General features: G+C 48.1%; 1 protein-coding gene across 7 annotated transcripts in view; it reads right to left on the minus strand.

The window, feature by feature from the left end:
• LOC100677936 (cysteine-rich motor neuron 1 protein) overlaps positions 1-17,544 on the minus strand; it is a 112,553-nt gene that overhangs the window by 5,612 nt on the left and 89,397 nt on the right. For all 7 annotated transcript variants that reach the window (XM_032598553.1, XM_032598556.1, XM_032598554.1 and 4 more), the window contains 2 exons: positions 1,900-2,106; positions 1,147-1,505 (listed from right to left, as the gene is read on the minus strand). In XM_032598553.1, the coding sequence (XP_032454444.1) occupies positions 1,147-1,505; positions 1,900-2,106 (566 nt within the window). The remainder of the gene's footprint in view (positions 1-1,146; positions 1,506-1,899; positions 2,107-17,544) is intronic.

A 17,544-nucleotide genomic window follows, 5' to 3' on the forward strand; every position in this document is an offset into this window, starting at 1 on the left:
CAAATCCGATTACAGCGCATAAGCATCAGCAGCAGCAGCAAGGAAAAAGTAGGTCGACTATATACACGCCGCGTTGCGGTCAGTGGTATAGTTTCTTACCGGACAGCCGTGCGTCTGTTGGCCCTGTGGCCACGAAGGCAGTTTCGTCTGTGCAGAGAGAGAGAGAGAGAGAGAGAGAGAGAGAGAGAGAGAGAGAGAGAGAGAGAGGGAGAGAAGCTTGCGGGGACAGCTCTCGAGCTGCGCTCGCAGAAGCCACAGCCATTCGCGGCTCTCGCATATAGTAAGCTATGCTCTCAAACTGGACGGTCTCCTTCGCGTGTATGTTTGCTCGGACGAAAATTGAGAGCGGGTTTTCGAAAGGTTAATTAGCGCCACTGTTGGCATTCGAAGGAGAAGCTTTTTCGCATGACTAAATCGAACGCTCGAGTAATTTAGTCCTTTTGAGCGAGTTTTTTACACTTACAAGCGGTGAGAGAGAGAGAGAGAGAGAGAGAGAGAGAGAGAGAGAGAGAGAGAGAGAGAGAGCGGAGGCGATTTTCAACGGTTAATTATGAAGGTTTGGGGGGAGAGAGCGTTTAATTATTTTCTGGCTACGCGGGATTCGAGGCGCGTCAAAGGCAGGTATAAACGCTCTTCGGAATAAATACTTTTTTTTTCTTGTTTGTAGGGTAATTGCAAGCTTGTGGCGGAATTTCATTCGAGATAGATTCGATGTTATTTTTTATCGGAGTGGATTTCAAAAAATGTAATTTTTTGTTTACTGTTACGACTGAACGGTTGGACGAAGATAACACGTAGCGTTATCGCGAGTACTGGTAAAAAATTCACGGTGGAACATTCGAGTGGCTGTAACGTAAATTTGAACGCTGAAAATACCCAGCATTCCTCGGATGAAAAATGAGAGAACTTGTGTGTTTGCAGTTTTATTATGATGTATGTATTTTTTTTGACAGATGCGAATTCCCTCCACAGCATTTTTATTGAAATTGCGAACATCCGTAACCGAATAACAAAAGATAAAGTTTCGACTGAATCGCTTTATTGTGCTGATCTCCATTCGTCCTTCTAATTTTCCAGTTTTACCAACCAACAAATTCATTTCCCACTCGAACCAGATCCTCATTGAAGAACAAAACAGCCGCTCACCTGAGGTCTATTGCGACACCGGCAAAACGTGCAGCCGTCCCGATCGACGTCCAGCCCGAACTCGCACCTGAGCTTGCAGTCCCTCAAAGCTCGGCATCCAGTGTCGAGGGAAGCGTTCCTATCGCTGGTCGCAACCGGTGGAGATCCGCACCTGGGGCAGCACTCGCCTGCGGCCGGAGGCAAGGGATGATCGCAGCCGCGACACATGACCGACTGGCAGTGGGGCCCGCCGACTTCGCAGGTGCAATTGGTGCAGAAGTCGTCGGATTGCCAGTGCTCGCCCAGCTCTCGGGGATGCCCGGACTCGTCACGGCAGTGGACGTTGCCCGAGTCCTCTGGGATCATCATTATCACATCTTCTGGAAACGCAGAAAGAGAAAGTCAGGTTGAGAGACAAAATTTTGGCAAGCTTGAGTTTTTTGCATAAATTTCATATTTTTGAAAGATTTTTAATTCTACTTAAAAAACAACAACATTCTTTCAAAGGTATACGTCGAAAGGTCATAATGATAATGCAAACACATGTAATCGGAAATCCTCTTATAATAATGGATTACCGTTAATAATCATGAACTTGCTTAACAATATACCAGCGATCGTATGATAATATTTTCACACGCAGGCACATTGCTCGCGATCCCTCTTGATTAACGAGTATAACGCGTCGGAAATTCCGCTGAATTCTATATTATTTCACAATTTCACCGCGTTCACGAGGCGAACAAAAAAAAAAAAAAAAAAAGAAATCATTACCTTGACTCCGGCACTCGTACAGCGGACAGCAGCTGCCTGGTCTCTCGGGATCGGCGTCCCGTACCTGAACCGCCTTCTGACCAGCCTGGCACTTGTGCCTCGGACAGGGCATAGTCACCGGCGACACGCATTTGCATTCGCCGTCGTCGCCCGGCACACTGTCCTCCGGACAGCTCACACCGTTGCTCTCGGCTGCTCGCGTCGTTGCTGGAAAAAAAAGAGAGAAACGCATATAACACACGTTGATGATCATGCGGTTGTGTCGTTATATTAACGATCGAATCGGCTGATTTCAGCGGGAGCGTAGTAATTAACAGCATACTTCGCTGCGGGATTATATGATTGGCTCCCTGCCGATGAAACGCGATTACGGCTTTTGACGACGAATCAGCGTGGGCGAGTTATTTATGCCGATGTAATTAGCGTTTCGAATATAAGCTCTATACGTAATTATTAACGGTTCGACCGCGGCGCGGATTGGTCGTCGGGGAAAAACGAGACGAGCTGAGCTTATATGTATACGAAGGACTGATAACTGCTGTTTACGTGGCTCGGATATACACACCGCAGCGAGTAGTATGGTACTCGAATCGCATGAAGCATTGAATGTGTCATAAGGCACATTGTCCCTCGGGATAATAGTCTCTCTCTCTCTCTCTCTCTCTCTCTCTCTCTCTCTCTCTCTCTCTCTCTCTCTCGACTAGTGGTCCGTCGTCATCCGATTATCGCCGGGCATATCGCCGCTGCTCTCATGACTTATCGCGTCCCTCCAGTCGACGTTTACTCACCCCCTATAATAGCGCGCGCGACTCTCCCTTCCGAGATAGCATCTGAAAGTACACGGGGCAGCTTCTCTTTTTCCTTCTTATCAAGCTGGCCTTATACTAGGTGCGAAATTCTCAAGAGAGCTTAAGAGGCCAGCAGCAGCTCATTCGGTATGCAAGAGTCGGAATTTCCGCTTGGCAGCTTGGAGGCTAATGAAATCTTTTGTCTGACCGCACGTAGGCTTCATCCACTTGAATTCGCCGGCGCTGCTGCTATACTGGTCGAGAGAGGGATTGTTTGTGCAGCTGCGCTACTGCTGCACGTACGGCGAATTCGCCGAATAATCGAGATGTGAGCGCGCGCGTGATTATTGTCGTCGTCGTCGTCGTCGTTGGTAGAGTATATGTGTGTGCGCGGGGGGTGTAGTCCTTGCGGCTGGTACTAATTTTGCGAGGGATGAAGGGATTAGCGAGAGGACGATCGAGAAGACGATATACCGGGCTCTGTATATATACGTTTCCGCTGTACGGGATTGGCTGCTATACGATCGTTTTTTTCCCGATACAATTGTTGCGAATTGGGTTATATAAAGGGAAACGCGATGTTGTGGGTATATAATTGAAACGAAGCATAATAAGCGCCCGCGGTTTGGTTGTTTCGAATTTCAAAATTCAGCGTTTCTCGGAACTTGCGCAGTTTAATTGCCACGCGAAACTTCGTAATTACGCGAGATATTCGCGGAACAATAAAACAAAGGCGTTATTACAATCAACAGTTGTGATAGTTAGTCTGCGAAAAATTTCAATCGTATACGTCGAAAAAGCAGCACTACAGAAGCAACGAATCATCGTCGTTTCGTCAAACGCCACTACACAGACACGTGTCGATCTTATCCGGAAAAGCTCCGCAAAAGGCCATCAATCGTCGAGCATTCATTCCGCGCGAGCATCGGAATCGTCCCGTAATACCGTGTACGTGTCGTGCGAGTTTCGCGCTATCTCATCCGCCCTCTCTGTGTAACGTATATCGCTCGCTCAAAATGGACGAAACTCATTTCGATCAAACTCGGCTGCTAACGATGAATACGTAGTACCTGTGCACTCGCTATAGGTATATACGGAATGCGGTTATACATGCGCGAAGCGATTCGAGTACGGTATAGTTGTTAGTCGAACTTTCGATATCGAGCGCGCGCGCGGCGAATTTTTCGTTTTCGATTTGAATAATTGCTTATATCGGCTCTGCCTCTATTCTCACTGGCCTCGAGCCGAGGTATAGATCGATTTTTTGGAATTTTTCTCGCAAAGTTTTTCATACGATCGAATGGTTTATTTAAAATTATTAGTTGCCTTTGAGAGCTACTTACAAGCGACCGAGTGGTTATCAAGATTCGTTTCGAAAAACGTTAATTCTCGCAGGGTCGGCCCTGCGCAGCCGTGAAATGAAAGAGAAACACTTTCGAAGTCGCGCGACTGGAAAATTTCTCCCGTCCCTCTACCAACGTAATTTCCAATATCTCGTATATACGTTCCAACTTCTCTGCCGACTCTTCTTCTTCCTCCTTTCCTCTTTTTTTATAACCTTTCTCCTTCTCCGACGCGAGCGCAGTCGGGGAAACTAGAAATTAATTTAAAAAGTTGCCACGGCCGCCGTGCGCGAATTATACGCGCGCGACTTCATTTTCATAAGCAGCGGAGGAGGCTGCTGCGTCTTAACTGTCGCTTTATAATATTTTCTTTCCTTTTATACCGTCGCGCGCGTCTTTATCTCTTTCTCTATTTCTCTGCTGCAGCAGCGCAGGCGCAAAAAAAGGGCGTTAATACGCGAGGTGCGAAAGAGCGTAATTTAAATTTTATTCTTCGCGAAGCCCGCCGTGTGTGTGTGTGTATATACACAGCTGGGGGGGTTTATGGAGTCGTCTTATCTCTCGACAGTCCTGCGAATTGCCCCGTAATTTTTATTTCAATTTCAGTCCCGTATACCGGAGTTATATGGCTCGACGTTCGGGGGATTCGAGAGCCGCCGGTTCGAGCTTTTTTTTTTTTGCTCTTTCGGCGGGTTATAGTGCGCGAAAGTCGTCGGAATTTATTGTCGCCCAAAGGCGGGGAGAGATTCGCTGCTGCTACGCTTGATGAATAATCGGGAAATGTGTACTGTATACGCGGAGGAAAAGCCTGCAGCGCTCGATGCTGCTATTTTCGCGCTGGCTGAAGCAGGAAGTTATATTTTTCACGGCTTATAATATAAGTTTGACAATTTAGCCGTCGCGTGCTTTATTGGCTGCTCTTTTTATTGCTCTCTGTGTTATATCGTTCTTTGTATTGCGTTGTGGGTGGACTGTTTTGAATGCGAGGTGGTTTTTGTTTTGAATATAATAAATAAAAAAGTCGTATTTAATTCAAAAGATTTAATAATCGTCCCATCAAACATGCATACAGCACATGATTCTCAATCAAGCCATACCGATCATCGCCATCTCTATATACATCCCGGCTCGTTCCTCCGGCACAAAACCGCAGCTATCGGGCACGCGTCCCGCATAAATCGCCCCTGATCCTTCGATCGCGGCAAAATTAATTAACGCCCCCGAAAATAAAGTGAAAATTTTCATTGCCCTGAAAGATTTAGCGGCGCTCGAGCGCGTATAACGTAAGGTCGGATTTATCGACTACACACACTGAGCGAACAAGAGCTAGGATTTTCGAATATGGAATTTTTTCTCTCCCACGAGCGAAATTGCCTTTTTAATTAGTTCCGAGCGCGTCGCCTCGTTAATTCTTTCCGGCCTTTTGTCTCGCGCGCGTTTAACGCCGGAAGTCCGACAAGCTATACTATTCTCTCTTCATTACGGATTCATAATATGTGCGCTTTTCATTCGTCGCGCTTTGTGGACGATGCCCCCCTTTTTTGTTTGCCGATGCCTTTCCCTCCTCTTTTTTTTGTCCTCTCTGTGCGATGAATATTCGTATACGCTCTTTTATTTTTTATCGCGTACGGATGAAATGAGAGACGATGCTTTCCGGGAATTATTCATCAGACGTGCGCATTTGATTACGAAATTATTTATTGATTATACATGTTTCCCCGATGATGGCTATCATTGTTATATCGTCATTTTTTTTCGCTGTAAAATTGAAAAGTGCGTTGATTGAAATTACCCGACTGATATGCGTTATATTATTATTATTATTATTATTATTATTATTATTATTATTATTATTATGCTCGCGGTGTGTAATCATTTTTTCGCAGAAAATTGAAAACGTTAATTAAAACAAAAAGGTGGGGCGAGGATCGATGCACTCTTATTACAACTTTCATCAATAATATCCAACCGCAAGCCGGCGCGCGTATCCGAGCGATCGGGCAAACAGTCCCTCGAGGACGTATTATTTCAAAGTACACTGCGGCTCGACATTTTTCCAAGATTCTCTCTACAGCAGTCTCCGCAGCACCGCAGCACCGCAGCAGCGGCAGAGATAAGTAAATATTCAATGTTTTCTTAAAATTATGCAGCAGCAGCCACCGTCTTTCCTCCCTCTCGCGTATGAATTTTAAATTGCGGACACGGCGACGCGCCGTATATATAGTATAATATACGATGCCTCATCGAACTTTTCGATCCCCGCGATTACGGCTGCAAAGGGTTTACGTTATACATAGGTCTCTATTATTTTTACAACTTTTCTCTGCGACGCTTCTTCCTGCGGAACTTTGAGCTCCGGCAAAGAAAACGTCGAACTTTTGTTTACGCGGGGGACGAGAGTAGAGGGAGAAAAATATGTCTAGGGTCTACTGAGGGATCGAGGGATCTATATTGTGAGAGATAACACAGGGACATGTGCCGAGGGCGACTGTATAACTTTCGCGAAATGCATTACATACGCTGCTCTCGTGTCGTCGTCGACGGCGAATAATTTACCCCGGACTGCTCTCTGTACTGCAAGCTCGCGCGCGCGGGCAAGTTTTTGAATTCGCAATCGCGGCTAGTTTACATGCTCTTCTCTCTCGCGCGCGGCGCGACTCGCGGATGAATATTCATCGATTGCACGTATACATATTCAGGTATTTTTCGAGCTCTCGATTAGTCCACCCTTGGCGCGCACCCCTGCGCGCACGTCCTCGAGACATCGTCACCGTATACGTGTGTGGGTATATGTACGCGTCTATCCTCTCGAGGAATCCCCGTAGAGGGTCGATCGATTAGCGTCGGCGATTCCCTTAATTAGCGCTGTTTGTTCTCCGGCACGGACGGACGTAAGCGCGCGAGATAAAGACTCGAGAGCTGCTCCGTGTATCCTATATACTAACCTCCTGGACTATACATGCTGCCAAGAGATAGAAGCCAGTGGTCGGTCGCTGTATATATATATATATATATATAGTATAAACGTATAACGGGACTGAGTTAGCCGAGAGCTCGCGATCGAAACTGTAAATAACAATTTTGAAGTTAGCCCCCGCGCCGCCGCTGCTGCGGTAGCCCTTCATGTGTTATGAGTTTCGTGAGCTCGTCTCCCGCTCTCGAGTTTTATATATAGTTTGAGCGCATGTATGCGGCTGCCGCTGCAGCTTTCGTCGATTTCGATCGAATAAGATCCTCCCGTTGTAATCCTCTCGAATAATAAGTATATATACGAGAGAAAAACTCTCCCGCGGAGTATAGAGGGGCTACGATAAATCCTCCTCCAACTGATGGCTCTCAAAGCTCAGCCGCGGAGAGAGAGAGGTAATCGGCTCTGTGCCGGAAAAAAATCCATTAGCGCGCCAGATTGCGAGAGAGAGAGAGAGAGAGAGAAAAGTATAGGCCGACGCTGAAAAGTTTGATGAGCCGAGAATCGCAGGGAGAGAAAGTCTCGTTGCGCAAGAGTGTACGTATCGAAAGAGCCCCAGAGGCTGATGTCGAAGGCATATGCCCGAGATTGGCAAATGAGCAGCAGCAGCAGCTTTGGGAGTCTGCTGCGGAGGAGTAACGCCGGGAAACAACACACGCGGCTCCGGGCTCGTTAGCCATGAATAATGCAGCCCTTTGATCCTTTGTGTGTGTGTGCAGCGTCGGCGAATAAGGGCAGCCGCTGCTGCTCTCTCTCTCTCGCCCTCGAGGAGTTCGATATCTCTCTGTAATACGTCATATTCTTTCAAGAGAAAGAGAACTGCGCGAAAAGTTGGAATGCAAACGACGACGATAAATTTCCCGTTCGTCTAGTTCCCTCCCCCCCCCCCTCTCACTCTCTCAGTGCAGCTCGGGGGTAACTAGTAATGCGCTCGGCATGCAGCTGTGCCGCGAAACTTGCAATAGCGCGTCAGCTGGTCGGAGTAATGGAAATGCGTCAGGTTGGCTTTATGCCTTCCATATTCCGGATCACCTGTCGCCTCCGCACACTGCACCGCTATATTGCAGCGATTTTCTATAAAAATTTATCGGGCCAAGTTTACTCGTCGCGCTCGCGAGAGAAACTTTCGGGGCTGCTGCCGCTGCAGCAATATAGCGACGATTCAAACTCCCGCGCTCGTTTTGCGAGAGTTAACAAGGAGAAAGCTCCTCCGTAACAGTTAATGGAGATTGCAGAGGAGGGCCGAGAGAGTCGAATCAATGAAGCCCGGAATTCTTCGTGGATGAATGCCGCGGAAATACTCTCCGGAGGATTCGGTGATAGAGAGAGAGAGAGAGAGAGAGAGGAGCTGGTCTATATTTCAGCCTTTATGAACCGAGGACTTTAATTGCGATTGTTTGTGCGACGAGCGAGCTCTGGAGATGAAGCCATTCAGTGCTCTCTTCGAGCCGGCGGAGGAATTTAGCGCTATTTATCGAGGAATTGCGCATTCGCCTGTATAATACTGTGTTTTACGAGCGTCTGTAAAGTGCTGGACGTTAAATTTTTTTTCTCCAACAACCGGCGCATATAGCAGCGATTAATTATGAAAGCGTCCCCCGGAAAGAGCGAGCCCTAGCGTCGTAAAAGTGCACCAGCAGCAGTAGCGCATCTCCCCCTGAGAGAGAGAGAGAGGAGAAACTCTCTCTCCCTCGTTTATCGAGTTTCTCGGAGTTTGGTCGAAAATTGCATCGCTCTTGGCCGCACGTACAGTATGATCCTTACCGGTCAGCGCATCGCGAGAGCTTGCGCCGGAAGAGAGGAGGGGGCTAATGGTGGACGCGACGAAAATTCCGAGATTCAAGCTCTGCAGCAAAGCCTTTGATAAACTCGCCGGACATCGTGGATATGTATAAGCAACCCTTGCTGGAACGAATTTTGGTAATAGCTTCTTGGACGCGCCAGGGCTCTTTGTGCTGATAATCGGCGCTTATCGCCGCAGTTGGAAGTTCGCGGAGAGAAAGACAAGGAGTATAGGTGCCCTTATAGGCGAGGGAGCAGAGAGTGTATCTGCGGCCCGAATACCAGTTGAGAGATCGCAAAGTTTTTAGTGCGAGGGAGTAACCGACGTTCCGGAGAAGGAGAGCTTGGGTTATTAGTTCGGACGTAGAGAGATCGTCTTCTTCGGTGTGTGCAGGGGAGGATTCTTTGTTTAATTTGGGGGAGAATTGAGAAGTTCATACGCGGAATGACGAGTGACTCACCCCGATGAATTTTATATCCGTATGATAGCGTGTGTAGCTTTCGTTATAACTTCCGCGCGATCGGGCGCACTGAATTTCACGATGGAGAATGTATAGAGCTTTAGCGGAGCACTAAAAGTTCCGACGTCGCGTGTGGTGGAATGTCGGACTGCAACAAATTTAATACCGAGAGAATTTCCAAAAAGGGAGATTCCTCGTGTGTTTTCTTTCGCCTATTTATATACACGAGAGCTGAACGGAAAAAAGGAAGCTTTGACAGACACAAAGCGTATTACATCAGGAGGAAAAATTTCGACAGACGCGAACAGACTAAACGCGTCGAGAGTAGAAAAGTATGTACATCCGTCGAGAGGGAATCTTCCTCTCAGAGAGCTTTCGCCGCACTCTCAGGCTCTCGATTAAATCCAATCTCATCCAATTATCCCCAGCCCCGAGAACCTCTCACACACACACGCCTGCGCGCACTGTGTCAATTACAGAGACACTATATACACCCACATCTCCGCCTCTCTTTCTCTCATCTCTCAGCAGCCGGCGGGAGAGATATCCGCCGGCGGCGCTGCCTTTATTACGTCCATGAAAAATTCAAGATAGCTGAATTTCACTTTCAAACTTCGTCGCCGCCTTTGATTCCGAGAGCAGTGCAATAAATGCCCCGCGTATAGCGGGTATATATGTGCAGCCCGCGGGAGGATTACGCTCGAACAAGTCGTTGTCGTCGTCGCGAGAAAGCGAATCGTTAATAAAGAGCCTGCCCGCTCGCGCGCAATTGTCGTCGTCGTCGGAGGGAAACATAGAAGTGGGCGGGACTAGCAGATACCACTCACTTTGCGGAGCTCTGGGCAAATAGCTCGGCTCTCGTAATTAGGATTCCGAAACTCCGAGCGCTAAATAATGGCAAAGCGCGCCAGGAATTTCTCCCCCGATGTACGTCGTCGGCTCCCTCTCTCTCTCTCTCTCTCTGTAATAACGAACTCTGTGTCTATATATAGTGTAGACTCCGAATGGAATGAAACGAACAAGTTCGTTCCGATATTTCTGATGTATATACGCTCGCTTTGGAAAAAGGAGTCCGAGGGTGACGCTAGGGGGCGCCACACTGCCGGCGCGAAGGAGGAGGACATGGAAGCGCCTGCATAGTCATGAGGATTATGAGGATTACTAGCTGCGGCGGCCTGGCGGTCTGGAGAGTGCAGGCTCGTTGTAAATCTCGATTTGAATTGAGGTAGAGAGAGAGAGAGAGAGAGAGAGAGAGAGCCCATGGAGAATCTGGCCTTAATTGCCGTAACCGCGAATAACTGCGGCATTCATTCGCAAATGACATTCCCATATAAGAGCCACTGTGCTGTGCGATCGCTTACTTCGGCCTATATGCATAATTGTTTGTCCTGCGTGCATGCAGAGAGGCCGTATGGTTTATATTTGCACTCGAGAGAGGGGACCTGGTATCCATGGAGAATTTTGGATGCGATCGCAACGACACGGCTATCAATGCCGTAGGTTCGATGCTTTATAGGTTAATTGGCCAGCAGCTGTGACGGCGGGTGCTACGTTCGATCGTCGAGTTATACTACCGACAAAAAATCCACGTGACGTCATGTCGAAGCGTTTTTATTTTTCATCAGAAGGGGAAATCAATCACGATTGATGCATTCGAATAAGGCATAGCTCTCTGATAGATTTTAAAAGCTCCGAATAAAATTCCACAAGCTTCCTCGTGCTCCTCCATCACTGCAGGAAACAGCTGTCCCGTGCGCGCGAATACGACGACGACACAATTCTTTCCCCCCCCCCCCCGTTCTCTGCTCACCCATCGCTTGTCTATTTGTATGTCCCTTCCGTGCAGCTTTTATCGCGCATAAAACGACGTGCATAAGGCCCTTTTTACGGTCATTCGACGTCAAGCCACACGGCGGCGAAGTAGCTTTCCGTGTCGTCTCATCGTCCCGCTTCGCGGTTTACTGTGCGCAGTCTGTAAGCCAAAGCCGCACGACGGCTTTATATTTCTATTACGCGCGAGCCGCGACATTAGAATCTTTGCGAATCGGAGAGAGCTGACGTTTCCTTTTCCATTCGTCACGCGCGCTGCTACTAGCAGGCAAGCAAGACAAGCTGTGTAAGAAGAAGTCGCCGACGACGACGTCGACGCTTTATCAGTGTCAGCTTTTTTTAGAATTCTCGGGACTAATCGCAAGAAGCTCAAGCTTCCCTGGCGCTCGCGCGTCTCTTCATTGATTCTTTCTTGCGAGTATACTGAGAGAGGCGACGACGCTGCGGTGTATATGCATTACAGCTGCTGCAGCTGCTGTTGGTGAGGGCATTTTGAGGAAAGAGAAAATCTGAGGTACTTATACGTGGCTAAAAGCGCATTCGCGGAAAGTTGGGGGAGAGAGATGGTATAAAGGAACCGTCGAGCTGTGACGCTGCTGCTGGGGTTGATCGTTTACAATTTCCGGGAAACGTCGGCATGAAGCGCTCTTTTTCGCTTCGTGGAATCGGAGGGTTAGATGGGGAGAGAATATGAGAGGGGATAAGGTATTCCAGGGGTTTGGGAAAATCGCTCTGTTTGCGGAGGACGGAAAGACGCGTTTTAGTTTTCAGTGACCTGGCTAGGTTTCGGAGAATTAATAAGTGAATTTATCAAATTGAAGCTCAGCACTCAACACGACTGACCAATCACTTAACAGTCGGAAAAAAGCACACCACCCGCAACACTCTCTCTAGCTTTCGAGTGGACACCGGCTCTCTCTCCCCTACATATGTATACATCCTCTGCCGAAGCAAGCCGTTCGAGAAAGCGAGAAAAAAAGGCACGAAGCGAAGAGAGAGAAGCGCTCTTTTGTGCCGAAAGAATGACTCGACAAGCGTCGTCGCCGAGAGTACTTTGCCGTATAAAGGAAAAGAGCGCCGCCAGCCTCACACTTGGAATATCCCTCCCCCAAGGGTTTCTTCACTGGCCACCGGACAGCCCTCGTATCGTCGCAGGGCTTACGTGTGCTCTGCTGCAGTTGACGCAGCTTCGAAGCCAGCGAGAGATAAAAATTTTGACCTCGATCCGCATGGAGATTTTTCAATAAGTTTGCAAGACCGCAGAGCTTTTCTCTGCATCTGAACGCTGACTTTACCTTACATTCTGAAATCAACAACGCTGACTCTCTCTCTCTCTCGTATGTCCAACTCGACGACAACTCCATTACCGCACGACGGCCATCATCCTCTGGCGTCGTAATCATAAAGCAAATCCCGAACTGCGAATCTCTCTATGACATCATCTCGTGTGGTGTATGTATACGTATATGCGCAGCAGCGAGAGACACACCTAGCAGTCCGTAAATAGATAAACGCGTGTCCTGCGGTCATCAAGTCCTCTCTCGAGTTGGCGCCAGAGGATAATTACGCGCAACGCCGGACGTTAATCTGCAGCTCGAGAGCTAAGCGCTATCAGCGACGCCCCCCCCCCCCTCTCCGACGGCAAGCTTTTAGTCCTTAGGAGGCGGACTTCCGAAGTCGAGAGTCGTAATCGCGAGCCATTAGCTGACGTGCTTTCGTATATTGTCGCACGCGTTGCTACGACGTTTTTACCTCGGAATTAAGGGGCTGTCTAAAACTCCTCTCCTCTTCGGACTGTTTCACCGACTGTGAACTGAATGACACACATTAATTAAGTATGGAAAAAAGCGAGCTTAAGTGCGAGTGAGTGCTTAACGCCGAGTTCATTTCGTGAGCGGTCGATAAAACAGTTTCGGAGATAACGTATATGGAACCCCCTTAGAGCTTGCAGTCAAACTTCCTAGTGCATACGGGTATGATTACATACACTCTAAACCCTAATGAGCTGGCTTTGATAATCGGTAATACCAGAGAGTTTCCTTCCGAAAAATCTGCACATAACCTCATATTTACTCTGCAGAGCACGAGTTCCCCCAATGCGTGCGAGTAACGGAATCTCGCGGATCCTCCAAGCTATTACAAGCGTATAAGAACTCTCGAAGTCTCTGCGGGCAAAGACAAATCGAAGAAGCAGCTCTCGGTTAAGTCGTATAACCAACGAGGGAACATCAATCGCGCAGTTGACGAGCTGCGAGACTTGAATTACCAAGCCTCCCTCGCGACGACGAGGAGGACGACGCAAAGGCGGAAGATCGATGCGGGCGAGAAAGTAACGGAGGTAAATAAGTCAGCACTGCTGCGCTGCTGTCTGGCTTTCGGCGTGTTTACAGCTGAAAGTTGAAAGTGGAAGTTCGCCGCGTTGGCTTCGGCCCTTCGGAGATATAGAGGAACGAATTAAAAGCTCTCTCTCTCTCTCTCTCTCTCTCTCCGAGAAGAGATAGGGGGAAAGACACATTCGAGGATGTACGCAGTCTCTCGCTATGATGTTTGCCTCGCGCGGAATTCGCAAGTTCGAAGAACAGGTGTCTTTCCGCCCGGAAAACAAAGCCCGGTAATCAGAGAGGGAGGACTGCTACACACGTATATATTTGCGTTCGCGATATGCCTCGACGGAAACAGTTGTTCGCGTTCATAATACTCAGACACACACACACACACATAGAGAAAGCGAGCGTGATTTTAAGTCGGCATTAACCCAATTCCAGCTTTCCACATTTGACGAACCGTCTATCGGATTACCTCCGCGCGCGTTCCCTGTTCTCGCGATATATATATATGCCGTGAATCGAAGCGCGAGCTTATCGTCGCGGCGGGAAATTCAAAAAAAGCTCGCTCACTCTCTCTCTCTCTCTCTCTCTCTCTCTCTCTCTCTCTCTCTCTCTCTCTCTCTCTATCCTGCAGGATTAGCCTAGTTCGCTTTCTTCGCCGAGTGTGTGTATTTTCTCCTCGATATCGTGTAGCGGCAGCAGCAGCTCCTTAAAGTGGCTCCGCGTCGTTTCGAAAAAATATCCGCCACCAAAATTGAATTTTGCACCGCCAGCTGCACACCGCAGACTCTCTCGATGAGCCGTATTGTGTGCACGTGTGTGTGTACTTGTATACAGAGGGTACATATCCGAAACGAGCAACCGCAGCAGGCAACATATTTGAATCAATATCTTTGCGGTGAGCCGCACTAGCGCCGTTGCCTATAATAACTTCGGAGAGTCGTGTGCGCTATCGCGAAAAAGCTCGCGCGCGACGCCGATTTCATCTCATTTTTCTTTCAGCCCCCTAAAGGGATTTCGCGCGCACGAGCGAAGGCATTATTAATTGTGAGTTCTGTTATTACTGCCATTAGCGGTGCGCCGTGCTGTACGCGTGTGTGGAGAGAAGAGAGAGAGAGAGAGAGAAGCAAAAAGAGCGTCGAGGATTACGCGGGCGGAGAATGCAAGCGCGCGAAAGCTGGCGACAAAGAGCGCCAGCTGCGGTTTTATTTTCTCGCGGCTGTTCACTTTGCTAAATTATCGCCCGTGCGCAGCTTTCGCTTTTATTCGCTCCTCTGGAAAGGAGCTTTTGTTTCGTATTCGACTGAAGGGGGAGATGCGATCGTAGCTCTCTCTACGTTTTTTTCGTAATCTGGCAGATTGCTATATTTTGCATATTAGAAACTGCGCGATAGTTCGCCTGCTTTTTCTCAACCTCTCGTTCCGATTAAAACACGCTCGTAACGTGAGTATATCCGCGTAATAACGACGAAGAGCAGCGTCAAAGCGTCGTTATACACGCCGCTGTTGCGCTTTAGAAAAAAAAAGATACACGTGCGACTAATGCACGGAACTGACAATTACACGAATATCGCATTATGTAATCCGCAAGTGCAGCATTGTCTCGTATAAGCCGCTTTGTTCGAGCAGCAGCAGCTACGGGTGGCGTCGCTGCACAATAAAACACGATTCACGCGTCGCTGAGCAAACATACTTCGCTCCCTCGATGTGTATACGTGTGTAACGCTGTATCTCTATAGCTACACGTGGATAATACAGTGCGCGATAGTACATGTACGAAGAAGAAGTAGAGAAAAGCCTTCCGGCGAAAAATCCGGTATCTCTCTGATTCAGTCAAAAATACCACGAGAAGAAGCGAAGAAGAAGAAAAAGAAGAAGAAGTAGAAGAAGCAGAAGCGTCTTATCTCCCGGAGGAGAGATTGAAAGCTCGAGCTACTCCCGCGCGTCGCCCGATGCTCAGTATGCGCGAAACATCTCCGCCGCATTGAGAGTAGGAAGCGAAGCTGCTCGCGATAAGTTCGGGGGGAGCTTGCAAGCTTCGGCAGCGAAAAAGTAGGTGCAGAGAGGAGAAGAAACAAACAGGCCGAGACTACAATATCAATAAACTCCGCTGCGAGCAGCAGCATCGAGAAAGAGTATACACCGCTTAGGTGGAAATTTTGCCTATATACATAGTATGTGCACTTATACGTAGAGGTACAACTCTCTAATTGTCAATTTCAAATCGCGAAGCATCGCATTATCGATTCCCTCTACGTATAGCGGTTTCTCTTTATAACCGGCATCTCTCTCTGTGTGCGAGGGAGAGATAGCGCGGTAACGTAATCTCGTAATGTCACATATACACAGAGAGGTCGGCGGCCGGGCGGAAAGTCACTTACCGCGCGAGAAAAGTGCTCTGCTGCTGCTGGTTGAGAGCGAGGAGAAGCAGCCGTAGCGGCGACGCGAAAATCGCGCGCGAACCAGGATGTTACGGCCGATAAAAAGCAGATAGGGCTCGCTGAATTCGGTACGTAGGATCGCGAGCTTTTGGCATTGTCGTTTTGGTATCTATGTTTGAGAGGTACGCTTTTTTAATTCACCAAGAAATGCTCACTGGTGGCGAAGTGTCAAAGCTTGATACCGTTAAATACCCTTCGACAAAAGCGCATCTAATCTATCTAAAATCGAATCAAATTTTACAACAACGATCGAATTAGGCGACAACTTTATTCCACCCGCTCGCCAGCGTGAGCCTGTCCTGGTCATCAAAATCAATAATTAACATATATAAATACGCAAAATCACGTATTATTCAAGCGAAACTGTATTCCAGCGTTTGCCCCCAGCAGCAAGCGAATGTGTGTCAGCGCCACCATTTCGCCCCGCAGCAGTAGCCTGTACACAGAACCGATCCATCTCCCGCAGAAGTCTTTCTCTCTCCGCAAAAAAGGGAACAGGAGCCTTGATTTTTCAAGCGACGAGAGACGTATCTTTCTCTCCCTCTGTTCGCTCATGCGGCAGCAAAGGCGGCAAGCGATCGAGCGAAAAGCTCGAGACAAAGGGGGCGGAATACATAAAAAAAGTTAACCCCTTAATTCCTGCACTGCACTTTGATTGGATTCCACGCGGCGGGCGAGTTTCTCGTTTGATTGAAGTTTCCCTCCTTTCTCGGAACATGCCGACCGGGACCGTGTGTGCGAGTACTCGCAGATTCGAGTCGCTCGACCGAAAAACTCCCTTCGTCGCGAGCTCGAGTGTCGGGTCGAGATGACGGAGCTGACAGGCAGGTGTTACTTTAATTATGGAGCCGAGAACTACTAGGTATTTTTCTGTACGGTTCGAAGACTAAATACGGTGTTCTTTTCTCGGAACTTCGTGGAGCCCTTTTTTTAGATTAATAATGACATCTGTCGAGTTTAAAAATATCTAGTTTTTACACGACGTCAGAGGGAAAACGGAGCGCGAGCTGTAAAGTGCCCGGGGCTGCTGTACTGCTCATGATATGGCGGAATCCAGGTCTGCTCGTTTCGCTAACTCTACACGTGTCTCTGTTAATGTAATGCTTTATGAATTTATGCTGTTGTAATTTAATAATACAAAATGCTGTGACAGAAACAGAAGTATCGAATACAATTTCACGAGTGCTCGCACAATCTGTGTCAAGCACGAATAGCTAGTGATCGAGCGATTTGCCCTCGCAAGTCAATCGACGATGAGTCGATGCTCTGCGACCAATCGCTACTACTACACTGTGTCGCCTTTGCGTCATCCAACTTTTCTTTTATACTTCGACATCATTTTTTCCGCTATACACCGCCACGTTCATATGACTATCTTTGTGAAATACGCGCATTCATACGCTCTCTTTCCGAGAGGGTAAATAAAAACCGGGCCGAAATTTATTTATACCATAGTGAATACTTCGAAGCGTGTCACGCGAATAAAGGAAACATTCAATTTTCCCGCCACCAAGCGCGCTATCCGTATTTGTTTATAAACGTGCATATCGCGGCTACTCGTGGAAGCAATTTGTTGATGTTGCCACACGCGACTTTGATGTGTGCTTTTAAAACAAATTGCAGAGCAAAAAAAACCCGAAGCGAGAGAGACTCATTTTCCGCGCTGAATTCGCTTGGCTATTCCATCAGCGGCGCTGTAGTACGT

The sequence above is a fragment of the Nasonia vitripennis genome, chromosome 3 (assembly GCF_009193385.2).
Source record: "Nasonia vitripennis strain AsymCx chromosome 3, Nvit_psr_1.1, whole genome shotgun sequence".
Classification (NCBI taxonomy): Eukaryota; Metazoa; Arthropoda; class Insecta; order Hymenoptera; family Pteromalidae; genus Nasonia; species Nasonia vitripennis.